The sequence below is a fragment of the Schistocerca americana genome, chromosome 3 (assembly GCF_021461395.2).
Source record: "Schistocerca americana isolate TAMUIC-IGC-003095 chromosome 3, iqSchAmer2.1, whole genome shotgun sequence".
Taxonomy (NCBI): Eukaryota; Metazoa; Arthropoda; class Insecta; order Orthoptera; family Acrididae; genus Schistocerca; species Schistocerca americana.
In genome coordinates this window covers 975,791,567-975,818,064 of record NC_060121.1, presented here as the reverse complement: position 1 = coordinate 975,818,064, position 26,498 = coordinate 975,791,567, and the positions used below count along the sequence as shown (strand labels likewise).

The 26,498-nt window shown below is 39.5% G+C and overlaps 1 protein-coding gene across 2 annotated transcripts in view; it reads left to right on the top strand.

The window, feature by feature from the left end:
• The window catches only part of LOC124606711 (epsilon-sarcoglycan), a 103,207-nt gene that overhangs the window by 44,816 nt on the left and 31,893 nt on the right, over nucleotides 1–26,498 (top strand). The window contains exons 4-7 of one of the 2 annotated variants that reach the window (XM_047138741.1): nucleotides 1,958–2,159; nucleotides 21,054–21,228; nucleotides 21,630–21,865; nucleotides 24,159–24,218. In XM_047138741.1, the coding sequence (XP_046994697.1) occupies nucleotides 1,958–2,159; nucleotides 21,054–21,228; nucleotides 21,630–21,865; nucleotides 24,159–24,218 (673 nt within the window). The remainder of the gene's footprint in view (nucleotides 1–1,957; nucleotides 2,160–21,053; nucleotides 21,229–21,629; nucleotides 21,866–24,158; nucleotides 24,219–26,498) is intronic. The other variant, XM_047138742.1, reaches the window with a different exon arrangement.

The window sequence follows — 26,498 nt, the reverse complement described above, 5'->3', positions numbered from 1 at the left end:
GCGTGGGCGATCCTGGAGTGCTCGGACAGCAGAGAGAGTGAGACGATGCTGCCAGGAGAAGCAGATAAGGTGACGGCGGAGTGAGCCCTGCCTCTGCCGGCTGAAGGTCAGTATGCAGGGGTGGCTGTGCCGATGAACGGTGTGGAATGAACTGGCTGATGTTGCTACAGTATCGAATACAACTGGTCAGCGATGCGTAGGCGGGAGCCGATGGACTTGAACGAGTGTGGTAACAGATGGATCTGTGGTTCGGTAGGTAGTTTGGCAGACCACACAGCCCGCAGCATGTCTTCAGGCATGGTATGCTCATTCACGAGCAATCAAAGGTGGTGCCACAGTCATGAGGGGGGTGTGTTCCGCAGGCGCTCCTTGTAGAGAATCTTGATTATTAACTCTTGTGGCAAGCAGGCGTGTCGTTCCATTATAGCCTTCTTTGCAAACTCGTATTTTGATGCAGGCGGCAGCGAAAGGAGCAGGTCACAAATCAAATCCGAGTGGTCGTGGAGGTGTGTGACAAGGCAGAGAAACTTTGAGTTGTCGTCAGACACATGATGTAACTCGAATAGATGCTTGACGAGGGTGAACCAAGATGCTGGGTTGTCCTTGTATAAGGGCGGTAGCTTGGGCAGGCGGCCAGGAGGGGGTGATGATGGCATCGTCGGTGTCTCCTGGGTTAGTGGCTGAACTGAGGTTAAGTCAGAGGCCGGCACGGTAGGCCCGGATTTAAACCAGGCGAGCGAATCCATAGTAGCTTGACCTTGCGTGTCAACTGTGATACATCAATTACTTATGCTTTTCAAAGAGAAACAAAGTATGAAAACAGAAACAACGTGAAGGAATCTGATTAACTAAGTACAAGTAAAAAGATCCATATGGAAGGGATGGATAATTTCAAGCAGTTTTATGTAGTGGGCAAAAGTGTCTGCTATGTTACAACAGAAATAATTTTTACTACATGAGAATTTTAGGTTTTGTTAAAAATGGTCTTCCCTTCAAAGTAACCAATTAAGTATATAGGGTGTCCCAGGAGGAATGGTCAGTATTCAGTGATATGGCAGGGATTATCATTCAATACAAAAAGTCAAGTAAATATGAGCTCTAAAATGCATACTGTAAAGAGCTATGATCACTTGTTCAGTAGTAGAGATGTGTTTCACAGCAGCAAGGATGATGAACAAGTGTTCTTGCTCTTATGGTATGCATTTTAGAGCTCATGTTTACCACACAATTTTTTTTTTTTTTTTTTTTTTTTTTTTTTTTCGGTCCATACTATGTCCACTCAAATTATGGAAATCAAAGAGGTTGCATTAAGAGAGATTTGTTTCACAGTATCAAAGATGAAGAAGTGCTCATAGTTCTTAAGATATGCATTTTACAGCCCATGTTGACTAGACATTTTTGCTTCGAATGATTGTTCCCATCATATCACCGAATATTAAGCATTCCTCCTTAGACACCCCATATATCGAGTGGTTGCAGTCAGTCTTGGATTTATAGTAAGATCAGTGAGTTTAATAGAATTATATCACAACCTTACCTCACCAATTGTATCTTTTCCATATCCCATTACCAGTTTTTCATACTCTGGCCCTCCACATCTCTCCTGTGTAGTACCTATTTCCCCTCAACTTTCCTGCCAGGAGTCTCCTAAACTGCTTCAACCACCTGAAAAGGGTACAACAATGTGCTTTCAACTTGCTTCATGAAATACAATTTTGGTAAACATTTTTGGAAACTATGACTTTGTAGCAGCTGAGGAGAGCTCCGCCTATCATCCTCCAAGGAAGCCATGGGTCTGAAGATGGTTATATAAATATAACGGAAACCAGTCACCTATGTTATTGAGACATAAGTGTTGGGATCAAGACTGAACTTTAGTTAAAATATAATTCCTTCATGAAATATTACAAAGATGAAACTCTTGCAGTTGATCACATACCAATAATTTTGTTTCCAGATCCAGCAAAATATGAAGTCCAGCTGAAGATTGATAACTTGAATGTTGAGGATATGTTTGATGAACTTAGAATGAACAGACTCTTAGATGTATTTCGAAATAATCTGTGGCCACAGAGCCATGCTGATTTATATGTAACATTCCTTGAATCAGCTGTGCAGCTGGGAGCCAGATTACCTTTGAGCCCAAATGAGAGGGAGGGGTAAGTTGAATGTTTTGAACTTTAGCTAAGAGTTATCTTCATTAAGAATTTATTGTAGCACATAGTGCCAATGGCATAACCTTCTCTTCCCATGCCATCTATAAAGTAACACTCACTTCTTGGCAGACAGCAGCTGAGATATGTTAAAAGTTTGGCCATCGCAGTCCATGTGGTGTGTCAAGTAAGGTATGAGCAAGCACAAATAACTATTGAGTGGAGCTGGAGGCAAGTGGACATTTGGAGTTTGGATTTTCGTAGCTACCACATAAAAATGCTCAGCAAATGCCATGGTTTCCCATGATCACACAAAGCTAATAGCAGACTTCATGTCCGACATGAAAAAAAAACCCTTTCTCAGAAGTAGAGTCTGTATAAGGTACATGTGTTGGCATTCATTTTGATAGGTTCATGATTTCTCCTCTCGGTGGCTAACTGATTGACGGAATGACAGATTTTGAGATAAGTGATCACTGGGGACCTAAAAAACTCATATTTTTGATAAAAGTGAATTCTGCCATAAAATGCAAAAATGCAAGATCACCTAATAAATGATATTGCATAGTGAATTGTAGATTAGTGGGAAAGCTTCATATGTCAATCTATCAAATAAGATGGAACAAAGTAGAAATTATGATAATGATGGTGATGATGATGATGATGATGTATCTAGAAGATCTATTGTATCAGAGATAGTGTGGAATAGCTTATCTCCTACTTAAAAGTATCGAATATGTAACCAATTTTCAGTTACTGTATTGCACATCATCTGCCAAAGCCCAATTTGGAGAAATAATGTGTGTCTGCAAACTAAAATGTGCATAATTGTAACAGCTTATCAGTGAGCTCACTTGAAGCTCTGTTGCCAGGCCAGTTGTGGGTGGTTGAATGTTTGTATAAGGTACAGACTGCATAGTGCAACATATGACTCAGTGGGGGGATCTAGCATCTTAAACCAATGAAAAATGTGCATTTGACTGCTAGGTGAAGTTCAAAAGTTGGTTCATTGTGCGCAATGTAACTTGGTGGTTTAGGTGGTGGTTGTTTCAAACTATGGTTGTATAGGCACAGATAGAGGTCAGACCTGAACTACCTTGCTCATAACATTGTCAACCCCAGTAAGCAATTGCATGGTAGCCTCTACCGAATGCTTTATGTTGTGCATTGCCCTTTGTTTTCTTTTGTTATTTTGAAATGAGTGAAGAGACTAATCCTGGTCCATTATGTAGTTCAGTTACAATGCTCACAACACCAGAAGGGATTGGCAATCTCTCTGACTACATATCATTTCTGCTTTTGCATAAAAAGAGAAAACAGGTTTAGGCTGGGGCTGCCTTGCAAGAGGGAGGGGGGGCTTGTTTCCCCACATAGCTCCCCTCCCCTCTGGCATTCATAATTCTAGTTTGTTTACACTCGCCGCTGATTGTCAGTTTATAGTGTTTGCACTCTGCTCTGTAGCGACCAGAAAACAAAATCTGTCAGTGTATTTTGACCCGCTGAAAATCTTCCCCTAACAAGCAAAACGAATTATTGCAATTTCTGCTTCTATGCTCAGGAGTTATACTCTGCATGATAGTTTCTTGCACACATGCACAGTGTGTCCATTCCATGTGAGTTCGTGGTCTATTACAAACGCAGCAGTTTCACAGGTTCTACATTTTCCAGGTATGAATGTTGGCAGAGTCTGCTTACCCAATGAGTACACTGGGCGCTGTCTGCATTTATGATGAAAATATTTACAGGCAAAACTCAGCATACCAGTATGTCATGCAGCCTCAGAAAACAAACATATCTGAACAATGTAGAAGCTGTGAAACTGCTGGGTTTTGTAATATACCACAGACTCACATGGAATAGACACACTGAGCAAGTATGCAAGAAACTGTCTTATGTAGTGTTCCTCCCAAGGAAATTAAGAAGCGTAATTGCTGACCAGTATCTGTTAACTGCATATTGTGCCCTCTTCCATAGTGAAAGTGGCGATTCAGCACTTGTCTCCAAGCACAGGGACATCCTGGCATCCATCCTACCCAAGGAGGTTAAAATAGTCACTAACCTCCTTGACAGAACAGATTCTGACCCAACCTATCCTAACATCCTTGATCCCACCAAAAATGCAATGATTGAGATCAGACACACTGTGACCAAGCTATTGTCCAATGTAATCCTGTTTAGTCCCCCTTAAACATCCCAACAACCACCACCAATGTAATCTGGCAAACCTCTGTTGGCACGACTGTTGACTGGACCAGTGCCCAGAATGCCCAGTGGGAAAGAGGGACCTGTGTTTTCTGACAAAGACTGTGGCTGTAAGCTTTCGTGTAAGTGTCTTTTAACTGTGGCTGTCTGCGACTTAATGTGTCATCTTTACAGTAAGTAGCAATCTATCTTCTCCCACATTGTTAACACATTTACAACATCTGTGTACTTGTTAATACATCTGTGTAGGTGTTTGCATATCTGTGTGGGTATAAGTATATCATAGGCTGTCTGATTTTAGTGCAATAATCATAAATATTTCTGTGGGCTCGGGCGTCATTAGTGTGGCGTAGTGGTTAGCATTGCTACCAGGCCTCAAAACCAAGGAATGTCACAGCATAACCACACTCAAGTCCAAATCCAAAAGTTGGATCATCAGTGTAATATAACACTACAAGCACATTTATGAATAACATCAACACAGGGCCAGAACACAACTGATCTTGTGGATGGAGAGTGCAGTTATTTACAAAATTTGTAAATATTATAGAAATGATAAACAAGAAATAACAAATAATTGCTGGTGGTTGGGTCTCATCAGATCATAGTTCCTCATATTCAATAGTCTGTTCATAAACTGTAATCCTCATTTGGTCATTTCCTCATTCTTCAAAGCTTCTGTTGTTTTCATCTATGTTGTATCTTCCTTCTGTTGAGCAGCAGTGTTGTTTGGTGCTGCAGTGGCTTAACTTAGATTTCCCTCATGGTACTGTGTTCTGCCAAAGGAGTCCTTCAAATGCAGTCAGTGTCTTTCTGTTTGCATCCAGTTTTGCATACCACTGTGACATTATACTCCTGAAGCCTCAGTGTCTATCTCACCAATTGACCCATCGGGTCCTTCAGGCTAGTCAGCCAGCATATTGAATTTAATTCATGAAAGGAGAAAATACAAAAGTGCAGTAAATGAAGCAGGCAAAAAGGAATACAAATGTCTCAAAAATGAGATCGACAGGAAGTGCAAAATGGCTAAGCAGGAATGGCTAGAGGACAAATGTAAGGATGTAGAGGTAAGATAGATACTGCCTACAGGAAAATTAAAGACACCTTTGGAGAAAAGAGAACCACTTGCATGAATATCATGAGCTCAGATGGAAACCCAGTTCTAAGCAAAGAAGGGAAAACAGAAAGATGGAAGGAGTATAAGAGGTTCTATACAAGGGCGATGTTCTTGAGGCCAATATTATGGAAATGGAAGAGGATGTAGATGAAGATGAAACGGGAGATATGATACTACGTGAAGAGTTTCACAGAGCACTGAAAGACCTACGTCAAAACAAGGCCCCGTGAGTAGACAGCATTCCATTAAAACTACTGATAGCCTTGGGAGAACCAGCCCTGACAAAACTCTACCATCTGGTGAGCAAGATGTATGAGACAGGTGAAATACTCTCATACTTCAAGAAGAATATAATAATTCCAGTCCCAAAGAAAGCAGGTTTTACAGATGTGAAAATTACTGAACTATCAGTTTACTAAATCATGGCTGCAAAAAAACTAACATGAGTTCTGTAAAGGCGAATGGAAAAACCGGTAGAAACTGACCTCAGGGAAGATCAGTTTGGATTCTGTAGAAATTTTAGAACACGTGAGGCAATACTGACCCTACAACTTATCTTAGAAGGTGCTTAAGTAAAGGCAAACCTACGTTTCTAGCATTTGGAGACTTAGAGAAATCTTTTGACAATGTTGACTGGAATACTCTCTTTCAAATTTTGAAGGTGGCAGGGGTAAAATACAGGGAGCAAAAGGCTATTTTCAATTCGTACAGAAACCAGATGGCAGTTATAAGAATCGAGGGACATGAAAGGGAAGCAGTGGTTGGGAAGGGAGTGAGACAGGGTTGTAGCCTATCCTCGATGTTATTCAATCTGTATATAGAGCAAGCAGTGAAGGAAACAAAAGAAAAATTCGGAATAGGAATTAAAATCCATGGAGAAGAAATAAAAACTTTGAGGTTCGCCGATGACATTGTAATACTGTCAGAGACAGCAATAGACCTGGAAGAGCAGCTGAATGTAATGGACAGTGTCTTGAAAGGAGGATATAAGATGAACATCAACAAAAGCAAAACGAGGATAATGGAATGTAGTTGAATTAAATCGGGTGATGCTGAGGGAATTAGATTAGGAAATGAGACACTTAAAGCAGTAAATGAGTTTTGCTATTTGGGGAGCAAAATAACTGGTGATGGTCAAAGTGGAGAGGGTATAAAATGTAGATTGGCAATGGCAAGGAAAGTTTTTCAGAAGAAGAGAAATTTGTTAACATCGAATATAGATTTAAGTGTCAGGAAGTCGTTTCTGAAAGTATTTGTATGGAGTGTAGCCATGTATAGAAGTGAAACGTAGACGATAAATAGTTTAGACAAGAAGAGAATAGAAGCTTTCGAAATGTGGTGCTACAGAAGAATGCTGAAGATTAGATGGGTAGATCACGTAACTAATGAGGAGGTATTGAATAGAATTGGAGAGAAGAGAAATATGTGGTACAACGTGACTAGAAGAAGGGATCGGTTGGTAGGGCATATTCTGAGGCATCAAGGGATCACTAATTTAGTATTGGAGGGCAGCATGTAGGGTAAAAATCGTAGAGGGAGATCAAGAGATAATGCACTAAACAGATTCAGAAGGATGTAGGTTGCAGTAGGTACTGGGAGGTGAAGAAGCTTGCACAGGATAGAGTAGCATGGAGAGCTGCATCAAACCAGTCTCTGGATTGAAAACCACAACAACAACAACATAAAACTAAGCACAAAATTAGATTTGGTGCCATATTCTTTAAAACTGATGGCCAAACTTCCTGTTTTATGAAAATGCAGATTATACTCACATATGTTAATGGTAATTAGTTAAGAACAAAATGAATTTTAAGGATGCAGATGGCAAAACAAGAGGGGAAGCAAAATTATCTCAGCTTGTTTTGTCACAAACTTTATTTTATACATTACTTTTTTCCTTTTATCTTCTTCTTCTTCTTCTTCTGCTTTTACGGCCTCATTGGACCACTTCAGTCAATCATTTCTGGTCCTCTTCTTTGGTATTTTCCCCTTCCGAGTGGCCCAGTATCTCTTCATTCTTTCCGATGCTTTTCGTCGTTCCTCATCTGTAAATACCCTTTTCATTGTATGTCGTTTGTCAATTTTTGGTTTAAATCTTATTTCTGTGTCCCTCAACTTCTTTAAATTTGGCGTTTTGTTCTGCAAATCATCCAGAGTTATTTCCAGTTCTTCCATATCCTCTCTTATTTCCTTAAGCCATCCTCCTTGTTGTTTCAAATTCCAGAGTTTCTCAATAATTTTCCTTGATAATCTGGTTTCTGGTGTCCTCAGAATGTGACCACAAAAAGAGATCCTTTTCTTTCGTATAGTATCGGTGATGGGCTCCAGTTCTCTGTATACCACTTCATTTGGAACTATCCGCCATTGCCCAGCTTTTTGATATTTCTTATTTATGCATGTTCTAGCAATTCTTCTCTCTACTTTTAAAATTTTGTCAATTCTGTTTTTCTGGGTGACTTTAAAAAGAGTTTCACTTCCGTATGTAACCTCTGGTTGAACCACCGTCTTGTAATGTTTTAATTTTGTTTTAATTGATAGACATTTTTTATTGTACGTAGACCATGTTAGTTTTTGAGCTTTTATCATTTTATTAGTTCTTGCTCGCCATGCAGGTTTCTCGTCCAATTTATGTGTTATAATTTCACCCAGGTATTTAAATTGTTTCACTATTTTAATTTCCCTATTGTTCACTGTGATGTGATCTATTACAAGTGGATCCGTTACCATTATTTCAGTCTTTTCAAATGATATCTGGAGTCCTAATTTTTGTGCTATATTTTGTAAGCTTGTTATTTGTTTCGTGGCTTCCTGAATATTATTAGCTAGTAATGCTAGGTCATCAGCAAATCCCAAGCAATTTAGGTTTATTTTATCTTTCTTAGTTCCAATTTTAATATTCATAGGATTTTCCTTGTACCATTCTCTCATTACATATTCAAGAGCACAATTGAATAGCAATGGTGATAAACAATCTCCTTGTCTCAACCCTGTTTTAATCGTAAATGGTTCAGATATTTCTCCTCTAAATTTTACTTTGGATTTGGTGTTTGTTAAGGTTAACTGTATCATTTTTATTAATTTAGGATGAAGTCCAAAATTCCTTAATATTTTCATCATTGAAGATCTATGGATGCAATCATACGCCTTTTTGAAATCTACAAAGGTTATGACTAGTTGTTTTTGCCTTCTTTTGTAGACATCCATAACTAACTTCAAGGTGATTATCTGTTCTGGGCAGCTTCTCCAGGATCTAAACCCTCCTTGATATTCTCCCAGTTCCAGTTCTAGTTGATCTTTACAGCGGTTGTATAGTATTCTTGACATGATCTTATACGTGCAGTCCAAAAGGGAAATTCCTCTATAGTTGTCTGGATTTGATTTTTCTCCTTTCTTATGTAATGGATGTATTATAGCAGTAGTCCAATTTTCTGGTAATTTCTCTTCATTCCAGATTTTTACTATGCATTGGTGTAATGCTATCTTTACTGGTTCTGCTGCATATTTCCAAAGTTCAGCAAACGTTTGATCTTCTCCACTTGCTTTGTAGTTTTTGAGTTCTTTCAAAGCTCTGTAGACCTCATTAATTGTAGGTGGATTTATATTTTCTGCTGGTGTTTTAATTTGGGTTTCTGTGTTTATCTGAAGAAGTTCTGGGGGATCTTCACAATTTAGTAACTTGTTGAATGTTTCTGCTAGAATTTCTGTATTTTTACTATTGCTATGGGCTAGGTTATTTTCTTTATCTTTTAACATTAATGTTGGAGGATCATATCTTTGTAATTGTCTGCCAAATATTTTGTAATAGTCTCTTGAGTTTGTTTTTTCACTATTTGTTTCTATCATTAGAAGTATATCTTTTTGGTACTGACGTTTAACTCTCCTTATTATATTTTGTGTTGTCTTCCTTTGTTTTGTGAGTTCCAAATATGATTTTTCTGTTTTTTCATTTTGATGCCTTAACCAAGCTTGGTGTCGATCCAACACTGCTTCATCACATTCATCATTCCACCACTGGTGTTTTTTCCTTGGATTTATAGGGGCAACTTGTTCAGCTATTTGTTTCAATTTGGGAATTATTTCTTCCAGATCATCTGTTATTTTTATATCCCTGGTTTGTGCTTCATAATCCTCATTTCGTATCAGTTTATGAGGGTCATAGGTTCTCTTCTTCTTCTGGTGGGATTTTTTCTTTGCTAATGGGGTTAATTTAATTTTAATTTTTATCATGTAATGATCTGATCCGGTATCTGTCCCTCTCAGTACTTTCACATTGTAAATTTCCTTGTGGTAATTCTTATCCATGCAGACGTGGTCCAGTTGCCATTCTCCTTTTTTCCAGTCTGGATGTTTCCAAGTTTTTAGTTTACTTGGTCTTCTCTTAAAATACGTCGACTTTGAGATCATGTCATGGTTTCTGCAAAATTCCACTAGTCTTATGCCATTTTTGTTTGTTCTTCTTTGTGCTGTCCATTTCCCTATTATGTCTCTATATCTCTTTTCCCTTCCTAACTGGGCATTGAAGTCTCCTTTTATCATTATCTATTATTATTCCTGGACATTATCATTATTTTTTTCACCACATAACCAGATAGGTTTAAATAAAGAGTGTTGTTAATTGATCCAGTGTGTTTACTGTAGTAGTATTTCCATGCACTGAAATCGTTTACTGAAATACAGTACATATGTACTTATTCATTCATTTAAAGCTACTCTTGTTTCATCATGAATCACTACCGCTACTTATGTGAGGTTTTAATCCCTGAGGTGCCGCTGGAGTCGTTGTGGTCAGCCAGACACCAAGGTGGGAAGTGGCACTTCGTCGTCCACTGTTGTTGGCCATTGCATGGGGGATGCCGGTCGTTCATGTTCTGTTGACGTAGACGGTGACGACAAATGTGATGTGGAGCTGGTGGAAAGATCTTCCAGGGCCCACCTCAGCTTCATACGGTTGATGGCCAGTGTTGTCTGTTTGCCGTTGATCTTGATTCGAAAACTGTTGTCGCTGTGGCTGATGACTCAGTATGGGGCCTTGTAGGAGGGAGAGAGTGCAGGTCGGAGCATGTCGTCACGCAGCATGATGATTTGTGTTGTGGCCAGTGCCTTGTGTACGAAGTTTTAGGTGGTGCTGTGTGGGGCCTTGGTGGTGGAATGGTGATGCGCTGAATTCTTCTGTGTACTGCTTGTAGTAGTACTGGTAATGGTTGTGGGTTGTTATCCATGCCTCCTCAGATGTTAAGTCCCATAGTGCTCAGAGCTATTTGAACCATTTTTGTTGTCCATGGGTGGTGTGAAAAGGTCTGCCATGTCCCTCTGTATAGCAATTCAACAATTGACACCTATAGATTCTCTTTAGCAGCAGTGCACACCCCTAGAAAGACCCAAGGGAGTGCTTCTGCCCATTCACCACTGTGATACGTGAGTGCTGCTTTCATTGTGCTATGCTACCTCTCGACAAAACCATTACCCTGCGAGTGGTCTGCTGTCATACGCCAGTGGTCAGTGCCACACATGTTGCATAATGCTTTAGTGAGGCCTCTAACTGTTGTCCTTAGTCCACCATTATTGTGAGTGGTCAGTTGAACTGGACAAGCCATGTATGCACATGTGCCATAGCTGTGGCTTCTGCTGTAATGTCGGTCAGCAGAGTCGCTTCAATCTGTCGTGTTATATGATCAGCCTAGGAGAGGATGTATTTTTGTCCTGATGATTCCACTAAAGGGCCGATGAGGTCAAATTGAATGTGACAAAATCGTCCCCACAGAACTGTGAAATGACCTATTGGCAGTTACGCCTGACAGCCGACTTTGCTTTGTAGACGAGCAGTGCACACGTGTGTCCATAGCTTTGTGTCTCTGATGTTTGGCCATATGAAGCAGTTAGTGACAAGCTTGAGATAGTCCTGTTGAAGCGATATGATATTGATCCATGAGAGGTAGTCTGCTCTGTGTTATCTGCTCCCCGTAAACCCCATAATTACAGTCGTCCATAGTAGACCGAGAATTATAGTCCATGTATCTAAATTGTCTCAGAGTAACTTGTGTTGACAGATGTCGAATCACATCCATGCGTAGCATATGGTCTGTATAAATCACAACCCCTCACCCATCAGTATCTTCATTGAAATAGCGGATGGCTTCATTTATTGCTAAAAGTTCTTGTCAAATACAGAGTACTTTTGGGCTTTTGATAGCTTGTTGGAGAAAGACTGAAGTGGTTGCACTTACTTGTTGGTGATTTGTTGGAGTACTGCCCCTATTGCTATCTCGCTGATGTCGGTAGTGATTGTAAGAGGCGCGCCCAACACCTGGTGCGCTAAAGCCACTGCTGAAATCAAACTGTTGCCCGAGCGTGCAAAGACCACTTGCATGTCTTCAAACCATGTGAGCAAGCAATGTCTGTGGGTGTTTTATCCTATTAATGCAACAGTGAGGGGAACCTGGATGTGTGCTGCATGTGGGATATTTCTCTGGTAAAAAATTAAGATTCTTAGATACCACCAGAGGTCATGGAATGTTTGTGGTCACGGAAGATTTCATACTAGCATCAACCAGTCATCTGTCAGTCATATTCCTGAAGCGGAGACAGTTTGTCGTAGAAATGTGACTTTGTTTCTGGAAAAGCTGTAGTTTGTCCTTGTTGATTTTGATCTAAGGCGCCAAGGACTTGTTTGAGGTGCCTGTCATGTGCTTCATTGCTTTTAGAGATCACTAATAAATTTTCTATGTGGCGTAGCAATTAGGGACATTAAAAACCACACCGTCAATGAAATGCTGCCACATATGTGCAGAATTTTTAGTCTGTATGACATTACCAAGAACTTGAACAAACCGAAAGGTGTGATGACATCATTTGATCGACTGCTTCTTTTGCAGCATTGAGTTTTTGAGGATCTAGTCTACGCACCTTGTGTCATATCATGGGCCCCAGTGAGTGGTAATCCTATGGACCATTCTGTTCCGTATAGCACACAAATACACCGTTGAGGGGACACTGGTGTGGGCCAGGGAGACAGGCAAGACAGAGTGCAAAGTATATACCTGTGCTGTGTCTGCCCAGGTTGACTGTGGGTGTGGTTCTGGTGCAGCCAACCAGGAGGTTGTGGGTCCCATACATCAGTGTAGGTGTTGCTGTTTTAATACATCGATTGTAGCATGGTCCATGTTGAGCTCCTGTGTACGTGACTGAAGTCATAGGTGCAATGAATGGTTTTCTACACATGCATCCAGAAGCTGTATTTGGTTTGTAGTCAGCTTGTCCTGTGCAGTGAAGGTTTGTTGTATTGGTGCGGGGATTAACCAGTGGACCACCAGTAGCACATCCTGATGTTGTAGTCTCAGTGGTTGGGGCCCCATTGGGAGCGTGTGTGTGTCGTGCAGGTACCATGCAGACCATTTCAAGTTAGGAGAAAGCTTGAACTATCACAAGGAGTCCACACTGAGAACTGATTGTGTGACATCAGCTATGTAGAAAGTCCACATGCATTGTATTCTGTCAGCAAAAGTCCTGTTCTGGTTGTGCTGCCACATACTCATACAGCAACATCATTGACAGCCAGGAGGTGTAGAGGTTCTGAGGGGGATAATGCCAAGGCAAGATACTGTAGGAGTATACTGACATCAGACCCTGTGTCAGTCAGGAAGTGGGTGTTGTTTACGTCTGTTACAAAAATGCGTCCACTTCCTTTTGGGGTGAACATGTCCGAAAGCGTGGTGGGTGACTGCATCTATTCCTGCCCAATGGCAGTGTTTGGGTGCCGCCACAGATATTGGCATTTTTGTGTCTTATCACCGAATGTTTGGTGGTACCAGCACACAGCATCAGTGTTTTCCATTTCAGCCATGGTTGTTCGTCATGATGGCTGAACATTGCTAATGCTGGGGCGGTTCATATGTCCTGCTGCAGTGGGTTGTGGTGAACCTATGTTGCGGTATGGCATGTTGTTGTGGGGTGGTCCATCTGGGCAGTGGTTATCCTAATAGGCGAGGGCATATATTCTGTTGGCCAGAGTGAGTCGTCGTCCATCGGTTGCTGCTGCTCGTGGGCTATCAGTGCTGTCTGGACCACAGCTGGCAACTTGGCAAGTCAGATAGAGCAGAGCTTGTGCTCGTTGATGACCCTGTATCACTTGAGTTCTGGAGGTGGCACCCACCACAGCTGTGACAGAGTGCTATTGTCAAGGCGTGCTTCGTACAGTGCTTGATGTAGTTATTGTTCTGGTGGGTGAGCGAGTCTTCTCAGAATCACTCGTTTCACCATCTCGTATTTATTGGAGGGCGGCGATGACAGGATGGTGTCACTCTCTAGTTCGACATGCTCGCCTAGTGACATAGTAGAGTGATGAGTTTCTCTGAATTGTCTGTAATATCTCAGTGTGCAAAAAAGCATTCAGTTGTAGTGAACTATAACATAGTGTCATCTGCACAGAACAGCGAGAGCTTAATGTTCAGCCCAGCAAGGGGGTGTGGTGTGCTGACAGCTTGCGTGCAGAGTGGATGTTGTGGTATATATTTGCTGTGCTTTCCGCCATTTGGCGACTGTGGTGGCGATGGCAAAATGGCACCGTAATTGTTAGGCAGTTGCTGTTGTTCTGTCCTGATACGGAATGCTGCCTGAGGCGAGTCCATGGAAGCTTGAAATGCAGAATAATCGCCACAGTTGACTGGTGAAATTATGCTGTGTAGTTGGTGCTAGAGGTAGTCACTGTCAGAAGGAGACCAGTTGATAATATGGGGGCAGAAGCCCATTATTGTTGTTGTTGTGTGGCCTGCATTGGTGATGTTGTGGTCAGTGGAGGTGCAGTTTGTCACATGAAATTTTCTATACAGTGAGGGCACTGCGATGATGAATATGTGGAACACTGATGTAGTGTTCCTATTGTTGTACATGTAGAGTAACTATTGGTGCATGTCATTGTTGTAAACACACAAAATATGCTAGTAATTTGAGGTTGATCAAAATTCTCACTCTGTTCACTATGTCAGTAGCCACTCTCACCTCACACATCCGTGACACTTGCACCGGTGTACGTCGAATGTCCGGCAAGGTGACATTGTCGTAAGTGCAGCATGGTTGCAGGCGATCACGATTGCAAACACGAATCACATATTCACAACTAGGGGTCAACAATGTGGTGGGTTTTCACAGTCTAGGCGATATGATAGTGCTTTATTACCAAGTGCGCTGCATTCTGTACATGCCGTTTTGTTTCCACTTAGTGCAATATACAGTGTCCATTCAATATGAAAGTACAGAGCATATCAACTATGGCTTGTTATTTGCCAGTGATATTATTGTTCAGAGTCCCCACACTTCTGTATGGAAGTTACTTGAGTGCTACTACTACTTGGGCTGTCCTGTCAAAACAGGCATCAGGGCACAGATGAAATAGGGGCTCACACAATGGAGCTATTGAATATGGGCGGAGGGAGAATAGAAGTGTGTCTCAGGTGGGGAAGTAAGAAAGGAAATGTAAGATTAATAGTGTTAGAACCAAAGAAATATAGCATGGGATGGGAGGGAACAACTTCGCTGGTGGGCCATAAAATAAAGTTGTTCGGCAATCCTGTAGAATAGACACCACCAGCTTCACGCACCGTAGGCTCAAAAATTGGTTATAACACACAACTATGAAAAGCCTATGGAGTGATAGTAGTAACAGACTTAGCAGCTCCCATCTTACACATATACTAAATATGATAAAATTTGCTTAGGTATTAGTGCCTATTACTTAAGTCTAAGTCCTTTTAAGTTAAGCGTAGGTATGAAATCACCTCTTAAGACATAACCATATTAATCAATATTTCAACAAAATATAAAAATATTTTCCCTTACAAAAGTTAACCAAACCATAACTACCACCCCGCAGAAAAATTTTAAAACCCTCCCAGGTGTGGTTATCAGCTGAAACTCCCATTATAAAATTTACCATACCAGCGCACAAAACTTAACTTCTAGTTGTATATAAAATTTGCATTAATGTTAACTGGGGCATTAGATATTTTCTTTATATAATCAATTTCGTGTTAGGCAGAGAATTGATATGTGAACACTGTTTTGGTATGGACGTTGCTGCCCTGAACATGGCTTTCATAGTGGAGATATCTAGGAAGGTTTTATGTTCTTTTAAACTATAAAGGTAACAACATTGTTACCTACTCTAGTAGCCCTACTATCTGAGTACATTCAAAATAGTTGTACACTGCTGTAAGGGAAACGTCTTGTTACCTTACACAGGTATGTAAGGTACACTGAACTCAGAAATGTGAACAGTTCCCCTCAGAACTACCATCTCTCCAAATCTTTAACATACAAAATGATAAACACCATTGATGCAGAACTCCTTTTAAGGCAATTTAAAATAAAATTGGTTCATTAACCATCATAGCATTTTATGTTAAGACTACCTTTGAATCTTAACATTAATTAACATTGCTTAGCACCATTTCTAATGCTAGTCCTCAGCTTGGTCACATAAGAAAAAAATTGTCCTATCAACAGTATCCTATTGTATCAGTTAACTACTTCCATATTTTCTCCACTTTGACTAAGCAAATCTTAATGTTTCTCTCATTCCCTGAAATTATGGATACGTGCTATTGCCTTATCCCTGTTTGTCATATATCCAAAATGTTACTTCCTCCTAAGTTTCCAGTATACAGTTTAGAGCTTCAGAAGATTCTCTCTCTCTCTCTGTCGCCATCCCTCCCTCCTGTGCGCCAACAATGAACGGTTGTGGTGGACTTGATAAGACATCCTGTAAAACTTCACTAAATGCCTTCTCTGAAAACTACCTAGGACAGATAAATAGGAACTCCACTCATGATGGAAATATATTGTATATAACGAGAACAAATAGACTTCATCATCTGCAACAAGCTTGATTTTACTATGACCAGTGTCTGCAAGGTCATTAATATACAATAAAAACAACAAGGCCCCAATATGCTTCCCTGGGGCACACCCAAAATTACCTCTACATCTGACGTGACTCTCCATGCAAGATAACATGCTGTGTCCTCCCTGAAAAAAATCCTCAATCGAGACACAAATTTCACTTGGTACCCCGTATGATCAAACTTTTGACAATAAGTGTAGGTGCAGTATGGAGTCAAATACTTTTCACAGAACAAGAAATACTGCATCTACCTGGTTGCCTTGATCTGAAGCTTTCAGTGTGTCATGTGAGAAAAGTGCGAGGTGGGTTTCACATGATTGATATTTTTGAAATCCATGCTGGTTGGCATTGAGGAGGTCATTTTGTTTGACATACATCATAATGCTTGAGCTCAGAATATGTTATAAGATTCTACAACAAATTGATGTCATGGATACTGGACAGTAGTTTTGTGGATCACTTCTACTACTCTTCTTGTGGATGGGTGTGACCTGTACCTTTTCCCAAGAACTGGGCACAGTTATTTGTTCAAGACATCTACAATAGATTATAGTTAGAATAGGGGCTAACTCAGCCACAAATTCAGCATAGAATCTGACAGGGATTCCATCAGGCCTTGGACCTTTGTTCTTCTCAACACCACTGACACTAATACTTATTTCATGCATCTTTTGAGTGGTTTGAGGATTAAATTGAGGCAATTCTCCAGGGTTTTTTGTTGTAAAGGAACATTTGAAATTGGAGTTAAGTATTTCAGCCTTTGATTTTCTACCCTCAATTTCAGTTCCTGTCTGATTCACTAGGGACTGGACACTAACTTTGATGCCACTGACGGTCTTTACATACGACCAGAATTATTTTTTTGTTCTGTGAAAGGTCATTTGACAATATTCTGCTACAGTGCTCTTTGAGGGCATCATGCATTGCTCTCTTCACAGCGAAATGCGTTTCATTCAGCACCTCTCTACCTATAGCTGTATGATTTGCTTTACACTTATTATGCAGTAATCTCTATTTCTTTAAAAGTTTCTTTGCAATGGCTGTATACCATGGAGGTTCCCTCCCATTATGAACCATTCTACTAGGTACATATCTATCCAGTGCCTCGTCAACTATTCTTTTAAACTTGAGCCATAGTCCATCTACATTCTGAAAGTTTCAAGTCCCTCATTGAGATATGACAATACTGATTTTTTATCTAGTTTACTGAACATATATATCTTTCTGCTTGTTGTAGTTGTCCTTTGTATTTTGGTAATGATTGCTGCCACAACCACGCCATGGTCACCAGTTTTGATGTAGATACCCTCAAAGAGAACGTCTGAAAGAAGGTGCATAAATATTCAGCCAGATCTTGATAAGATTTCAACGTGGTGAAAAGATTGGTAACCTGCTCTAAATGTTCAGAAATCTAAAATTTTGTATGACTATAAGAGCAATGAGTTGCTGCTGGAATTCACCAACTCACTCAGATACCTGGGTGTAATAGTTTGTAGGGATATGAAATAGAATGATCACATAGGCTCAATCATGGGTATAGCAGGTGGTAGACTTTGGTTTATTCACAGAATACTGGGGAAATGCAATCAGTCTACAAAAAAATATTGCTTACAAATCACTCGTGCGTCCAGTTCTAGAATATTGCTCAATTGTGTGGGACACATATTAGATAGGACTAACAGGGGATATTGAACATATAAAGGGAAGGGTAACATGAATGGCCACATGTTTGTTTAATCCATGGGAGAGTGTCATAGAGATACTGAAGGAACTGAACTGGAAGGCTCTTGAAGATAGACGTAAACTATCCTAACAAAATCTATTAACAAAGTTTCAAGAACCAGCTTTAAATGGTGGCTGTAGCAGCATACTACAATCCCCTGTGCATCACTCACATATAGATTCTGAGAATAAGATTGGAATAATTGCTGCACCCACAAAGACATTCAATCAATCATCGTTCCCACACTCCGTCCGTGACTGGAGCAGGTAGGAAACCTAATAACTGGTACAATGGGACATACCCTCTGCCATGCACCTGATGGTGGTTTGCGGAGTATAGATATGTAGATGTAAAAGTCAATTACACATAAAATAACACCTGTAATTACAGCTGAACATGTCATGCTTACTACATAAAGGTATAGTAACACCTGCCGACCCGTAATGTATCAGAAGATGGATGTACAAAGATTGGAGTGGGCAAAGATGGAAGTCCACCCCTGCAACCAATGCATACTCTGCAGCCACCTAGGAGATGCTTATAGTGCAGGAAAAATTTCCTACAAAGAACTCCGGTGCTAATGCATGTCCACAAGCACCACCAGCTGCTGAAGTGGAGGACAGATCTAAAAAAACCCTTGGTACACAGGGGATAGGCAAAATATTGTGAACTATAGTAGTAATGGGATGTTTGTGTTTGACAGTCGACAATGCAGGTAAATCATGTGTTGCGCTGGACTGTGAGTGTTCAGTATGGACTAGGCATCAGTGCAGGTTGTTTATGAGTAGTGCACTCTTTGTATTTGCATTCAGATGCTGAGGTCGATGTGGAATGAAAGACCTAACAGAGTTCCAGAGAGGGCAGATTGTGGGGGCCCAATTAGCTGGAGCACAAGTAACCCAGACAGCCAACTTGTTGAATGTTTCAAGAGCAACTGCTTCAAAGGCCAAGACAGCATTCTTAAAACATGGAAAGACATCATCATGTAAATGTAATAGTGGGCACAAATCAAAACTAAATGACAGAGATCATTGCATGCTAACACAAATTGTGTCAAATCAACACAAAACTATGGCAGCTAAAATGACTGCAGAGCTCAATAGCCATCTTCGAGACCCCGTATGTTTCAACACTGTCTGCTGAGAACACCATAAAGAGAACATTCATGGACAAGCTGCTATACCGAAACCATTAGTGATGACAACAAATGCAAAGAAGTGTAAAACATGGTGTCAGGAGCATAAATCCTGAACATCTGATCAGTAGAAACCCATCGTATGGTCCGACGAGTCAACGTTTTCATTATTTCCAACATCGGGCCGGGTTTATGTCTGGAGAACGCCAAAAGAAGACTACATTCCAGATTGCTTGCTTCCAACACTTAATCATGGAGGAGGAAGTGTGATGGTGTGGGTAGCCATATCGTGGTATTCTGCTAGTCCCATCATTATTGTCAAAGGCCGTGTTATAGTCAACAATTATGTGAACATTTTAAGTGGTCAGGTGCACCCTATGATTCAAATGTTGTTCCCCAACAATGATGCCATATTTCAGGATGATAATACACCCATTCACAAAGCCAGGACAGTACAATCGTGGAATGAGGAGCATGCAACTGGACTGCAGTATCTTCCCTGGCCAGCACATTTCCCACACTTGAACATTATCGAACTCTTGTGGGTGATATTAGAGCGCAGATTCCGGAGCAGATTTCTGCCTCCCTCATCACTACAGGAGTTAGAAGAGATTCTGATCGAAGAGTGGCATAACATTCCACTGGAGATTATACAATTATTATATGCCAGTATTCCAAAAACAATCGCAGGTGTATTACAGGCAAATGTGGGTCCAACTCCGTGTTAATAAACCATTCCCAAGTAATACAGGTGTTCACATTATTTTGCCTATCCCCTGTACTTCCAAAAGAGGAACCTGCTATTGGCTGTGACAACAACTACTCTGGGTGAAGGGTGCTGAACAGGATGAGTTTGGGAGCAACACACTGCAAGACCTATACTCAAATTGGAGGGTACTTCCAGGCTAAATCGATACTATCTTTGGTGAAATGCAAGACCTAGGCCACCTGCTGTGTAGCGGAGAACTGGGCCTTCTTTACAGAAGATCTGATCTGTTTACAGTTAATGACAAAACCACATCAGCCAAAAGTTTTTGGAACTAACTTGTTTCAGCGGCACTGAAAATCATAATAAATGAATCTAATTGATGTCTACTATAGCCCTTTCATTCTTTCTCTATTACATTCAACCATTCATTGTTGACGTTTATATGCTCTAGAGCCAACGCTATAATGTCATCAGCAAACTGAAGGTAGGTTAGGTATGTTTGATTAATAAACAGTACCCCTGTTTCCACCAACTTACAATCTGAAAACTACTTCTAGGACTGCTCAGAATAACTTTTATGATATGAAATCGTCCTGCGTTACTGCTTTTTCAGTTTTGGATTTTTCACAATCCTAATAGACTCTAGTGAAAGGTGTAATACAGCTCAGTAGATTCTCCAATATATTAACATAAGTTGAATCACTAAGCCTGATTGAAGAATCTTGTTAATGTAGATATCTCTTTATGTTGAGTCTCTGATACTATTACCATAAGTAATCATATTTTTTATATGTACCCTGCAGACCTCACATCTATAATTGCGAGTTTAAAGCTGTTGACCAATCTTATTATCTAGGACACAACTTGGTCTCTGTTGTATCTCAATGGTAGTTCATAAAAGTCATAGCTAATATTGTAATATATCATTTTATAAGAGCATGCTAAATTAAGCTCATATAACAGCATTGTGATCTGTGGTTTATTTGTTTTGAGTTTTGTATATATGACAGTATAGCACAGAATTGCACTGTATCATGAAATATCAATTCTTCATTCACAAAAAATAGCTTTGCAATGAATTTGAGAGCTCTAATTTTTGTATTATATGACTTTGCTGTAGAGTAGTTTTGAAGCTGGGAAGCCAAGTTGAATTTTCTGCTGCACTAATTGAACTGCAAGAAGAAGTGAAACCACTGTGGAAATTATTGTCCTGTCCAAGAGATTTTAAACGTACAACAGTTGACAGATTCTTCAGAGATGCAGGCTTTGCATTAGATTGGTGTGCATTCAGATTGGTAAGTGGTGCACTGGTAATGCATGAAAAATTATTCACATCTTTTTTGATTCAGGAAAAATTATCACAACATAACTAACAATCCCATTTAAGGCAAAAAATAGATCCAATATAAAATAGATAGTTTAATTATTTTACTTGAAGTCTTAAGGGTGTTAACAGGAAACCAAACTTTCATCATGTTATGAAATGCACTTTGTCTTTCTTTTATTTTCAAATGAAGAGAATTTGATGGAACGATGTTGTTTAGAACTAAGTAATTTTGAAAGTTATAGTTTGAGTTAACATGTAATGATATCATCTCACATCTTGAGTAGATATGTATACAGTCCTCCAAGTTACTTTTATTCATAGTGATTTAATTCTGTACTGACTGATTTGAACACCCGATTCTATTTTCAGGTAATTACTGAAGAGTTGTCATCTTTGAGACATCTGGCACATCATGAAGTAGGTGTAGTGGACCATTACAATAATCTTATAGAGTCAGATACAATATGGTCCGCACCCTCAAAGGCAGAAGTTCCACAAAGAAGTTATGTTAATGAGTTTGTTGCAACAATTTTAGTGCCAATGCTGATTATGATATGCCTTGTTATCATATTGTCCTTAATACTTTGCTTTCACCACGAAGGGATGTAAGTATTTGTACCCCTGAATTTGCAGATAGTTCAGGTTTTGTTTATAGTACTGTAATTATTTTACTTTTCAAATTGCCTGTTCTTTCATTTATATATATAGTGGAGGGGAGGAGGATTGACAACACCCTAAGGAACCATTTATTTTTAATGAAGAATGAAGATCGAGGCAATACATGATCTTGCCAATGATGTTGCTTCTGAAATTCATTTAGAAAAAGTATTATTTCAGTTGTAAGTTTGGAATACCAGTAACCATTTATTTTTTTCATGTCTTTTTTTTGTTTTCATTTGTATCTCAACTGCAGTTAAAGATGAACTTAAATAGTTTTTGCTCTTTTAACACTTAAGGAACATGAGATTGGACACCAACTTGTACAAACACCTGTTACAGTTCTTAAGTCTAAATTAGGCCGCTTTTGAGCGGCTAATCATACAGGCAATGAGAATCACCCATATGACTACTGAAGTATACACCAGATTGCTCTCTTTGTGCACTGATGTCCAGTGTGAGAGTTTCTCATCCATGGTGATGCCAGTGGCCCTCTATACAGTGTTGCCAACTGTTGCCTTGTTCTCCAAGCCTATTCCCTATTTCACATGCCTATCTTTAAATCCAAAATTTCTATAAATCAGACAATGGAAAATCTGGAATGAAATAATGATAAGACTACTGAACACACAAGCTTTTGGCCAGAAGGTCTTCTTCGGAAATAGACAACATACAAACACACTCATGTAAATGCAGATCACTTGCAAATAACCACTGTCTCTGGCTGCCGAGGCCAACCTGCAAGCAACTGCGCATAATGGGAGGTGGTGCAGTCTGGATGATGGGGATAAGGAGGAGGCTGCGGTTGAGAGGGGGGAGGGAGGGCAAGTTAGAGGAAGGGGACAGCAAAGTGCTGTTTGTAGGAGCAATAAAAGGCTTTGGAGTGGGAACAGGGAAGGGATAGGTGAGTGAAGGACAATGACTACTGAAGGCTGAGACTAGGAGGATTACGGGAACCTGGGATAAATTGCAGGGAGAGTTCCCATCTGCACATTTTGCATCTGCACATTCGCGTCACTGAGTTCTTATTTAGTAATACAACCAACTTAAATTCTCTTGCAAAATGTTACTTGAATCGGAGAGAATTATTTTGACGCAGCTGTATGATTTTTTTGTAAATATGATGGTAATTGTTGTTCTTTTAGCATGTTTTGTGTATGCTCATCTTTTGTCATGAATTTATTTTGAGTCACTGTAATTCTCCATCTCGATCACTATTCTTATTTAATGTTATTCACCATAATGTGTTTCAGTCGCAGCCATATTTAGAATCACATCATTTAAAATCTTGATACACTGTATCTTGTCAGTTCTGACATATACTTGTTCTGTAGAGTAGCCTATGTGCACTTGTGCCATCAACTGGTCTATGATAGAAGTGTATATGAGAACTGTCAAGATACAATGTATCAAGATTTTTTATGTGGTCCTGAGAATGGCTGTGGCTGAAACGTGAGAAGGTGTATATATTTTTAAAAAATAAAAATAGTAATCAATGTTGGCAGTGTTGTTGTGGCTGCACTATTGTGCATTTGGGTGTCCAACTGGTTGTGTGTGTATTGTGAATGTGTATACTTTATGCCAGAAGTAAAGCCAAGGCTCAAAAGCTGTGTTCTGTAACATATCTATACACTGCATATGTCTGCTAAAGGTGAGTTGTTGCCTTTCCATTATTTTAAGTAGTGTTCCATCCAAGATGGACTATTGTATTGACTAGTAACAATGTTCGTGGGCTTGTATAATGATTTTATGTCATTAAAAATGTAGGAAAAGATAGATTGCTGCTTACCGTAAAGAAGATACAGTAAGTTGCAGACTGGCACAATTAAAGGACACTTGCGTAAAGCTTTTGGCCTCAGCCTTCAACAGCAAAAGAGAGACACATGCCAGTCATACACACAAGTAAGCACACCTGATGCACTCATGACCACCAATTCCAGTGTCAGATACACTTGCTTGTGCGTATGAATAGTGTGTATTTCTCCTTACTGATCCAGGCTGTGGCCGGAAGCTTTCTGTATGTGAACTTTAATTGTATCTGTCTGCAACTTAATGTGCCTTCTTTGTGATAAGTAGATTCTATCTTTTCCTGCATTGTTGATATTCCTGCCTCAAATTTCCATTATTTGATTTTATGTCATTCATAGACAACATTTATTATCATTTTAGTCCTGATATTAGTTACAGAGTTTGATCATATTTCATATGTTTTCATATTGTTTTGATATTCCTTCTTGACAGGTTTGATGAATCAGATGAATACTTTGAGTCACTGTTTGATATATTTGAACAATTATTGAGGTGAGAGAGAGAAATAGAGTGAAGAGATGGAATGCCATATAACATAGAATTCACTCCTTAATACTACTAAGTTGTTTTACTGCATATATCAGTTTGCTTTTCAATATGTGTTATATCCAGTAATTTTCCCTATTAACTATCTGAAAAACTAGAAATACAATATTTACAGATGCATAACTGCAAAAACCTGGTATGATTGAACCTGCTTGTGAAAGTTAGTATTCATATTTCTGACTCATCTACCTGATGCAAGGGTACATAAATCATGTGATAGTGTGTAATAGCTGCTTTGTAATATCGGCATTAGGTTTATAATTCAATGAACTGAATTACTGTCATCTCGTAGAATTGGGTGTACTGCCGGTGGCCCGCGTCTTCCCAACATGATTAAACTGTATTACTGTCGGTCTACACTTTTGATATAAAAGTGTAGGGGAATATAACAGTGGAATAGTTTTCAAATTAGAATTTCATGTTCTACATCTACATCTGTACTCTGCAAACCACCATGAGGTGCATGGCAGAGGGTACGTCCCATTGTGCCAGTTATTAGGGTGTCATTCACATATAGAGTGTCAGAACAATGATTGTTTGAATGCTTCTGTGCATGAAGTAATTATTCTACTCTTATCCTCATGATCCCTATGTGAACAGTATGTAGATGGTTGTAGTATACCCCTAGATAATCACTTAAAGCTTGTTCTTGAAACTTTGTTAATAGACTTTCTCGGGATAGCTTACATCTGTCTTCAAAGAGTCTGGCAGTTCAGTTCCTTCAGTATCTCTGTGACATTCTCTCACAGATTAAACAATCCTGTAACCATTCAAATTGCCCTTCCCTTTATATATTAAATATCCCCTGTTAGTTCTATCTACTACAGGTCCAAAATACTTGAGCAATATTCTAGAACTTGTCACATGAGTGATCTGTAAGCAATCTCTTTTGTAGACTAATTACACTTCCCCAGTATTCTACCAATGAATCAAAGTCTACCACCTACTTTGCCCATGACTGAACCTTTGTGATCATTCTATCTCATATCCCTACAAATTGTTACACCCAGGTATTTGTATGAGTTGGCGGATTCCAACAGTGACTCACTGATATTGTAGTTATAGGATCCTACATTTTTTTGTTTTGTGAAATGCAAAATTTTACATGTCTGAACATTTAGAGCAAGTTGCCAACCCCTGCACCACATTGAAATCTTATCATGTACTGACTGAATATTTATGCAGCTTCTCTCCGACAGCACTTCATTATAGACAACTGCATCATCTGCAAAAAGCTTGATTTTACTATTAATATTGCCTGCAAGGTCATTAATGTATGGCATGAACAGCAAGGGTCCCAACACATTTCCCTGGAGCACACCTGAAGTTACTTCTACATCTGACAATGACACACTATCCATGATAACATGTTGTGTCCCCTCTACCAAAAAGTCCTCAATTCAGTCACAAATTTCATTTGATACCCCATATGATCGCACTTTGGACGATAAGTGTAGGTGTAGAATTCAAGAAACACTGAATCTACCTGGTTGCCTTGATCCAAAGCTTTCATTATGTCATGTTAACTTCGTCAGAGTTTATACAAAATTTTTTGTGCATGTTCTTATGGTAAATATCCTCCTCTATTTAAGATAAGAACTAAGTAAAGGTGAAAAATCAACTGCAGTTTGGCATTTTGATTGGACTACAGATTGATTATAATATAAATTACTTATCATGTGTGTCACAAGTTGCAATTGGCAGTAATACAGTATTCATTGAATCACCATTTGTATTCCAGAATGGTTTGTTAACTATGAATACCATTTTCATGTTCATTCACATAATTTTACAAAAAAAAAATGAAATAATAAAACAGAATGAGTTGCTGCCACCGATGAAAGTCATTTGACTGTGTAAATCTCAGCATTTTTATTAGTGAAACTGATATTTTATGGCCGGATTGACGTAGCCAATGAATGTCTGAAACTGTAATAGACAAGACTGTGCAGAAACCAATGTTGTGTAATTCATTGGATGTGCACTGGTGAATGTTTATGATTGGGCAACAGCCAGTAATGGAGCACCACAAGTTTCAGTTGTAAACCCACTACTGTTTCCCTTTTATATAAATCTTTATAATTAATACATAACAAGTGGAATGACTTTTTGCGTTATAATGCAACTGTTATATTAAATCCAGAGGGACATAAAGCAAAAGAAATAAGCTGCACATAATGTTTTTGTATAAGAATTATTGACTAGTTTTCTGTAGGATAAAAGGCA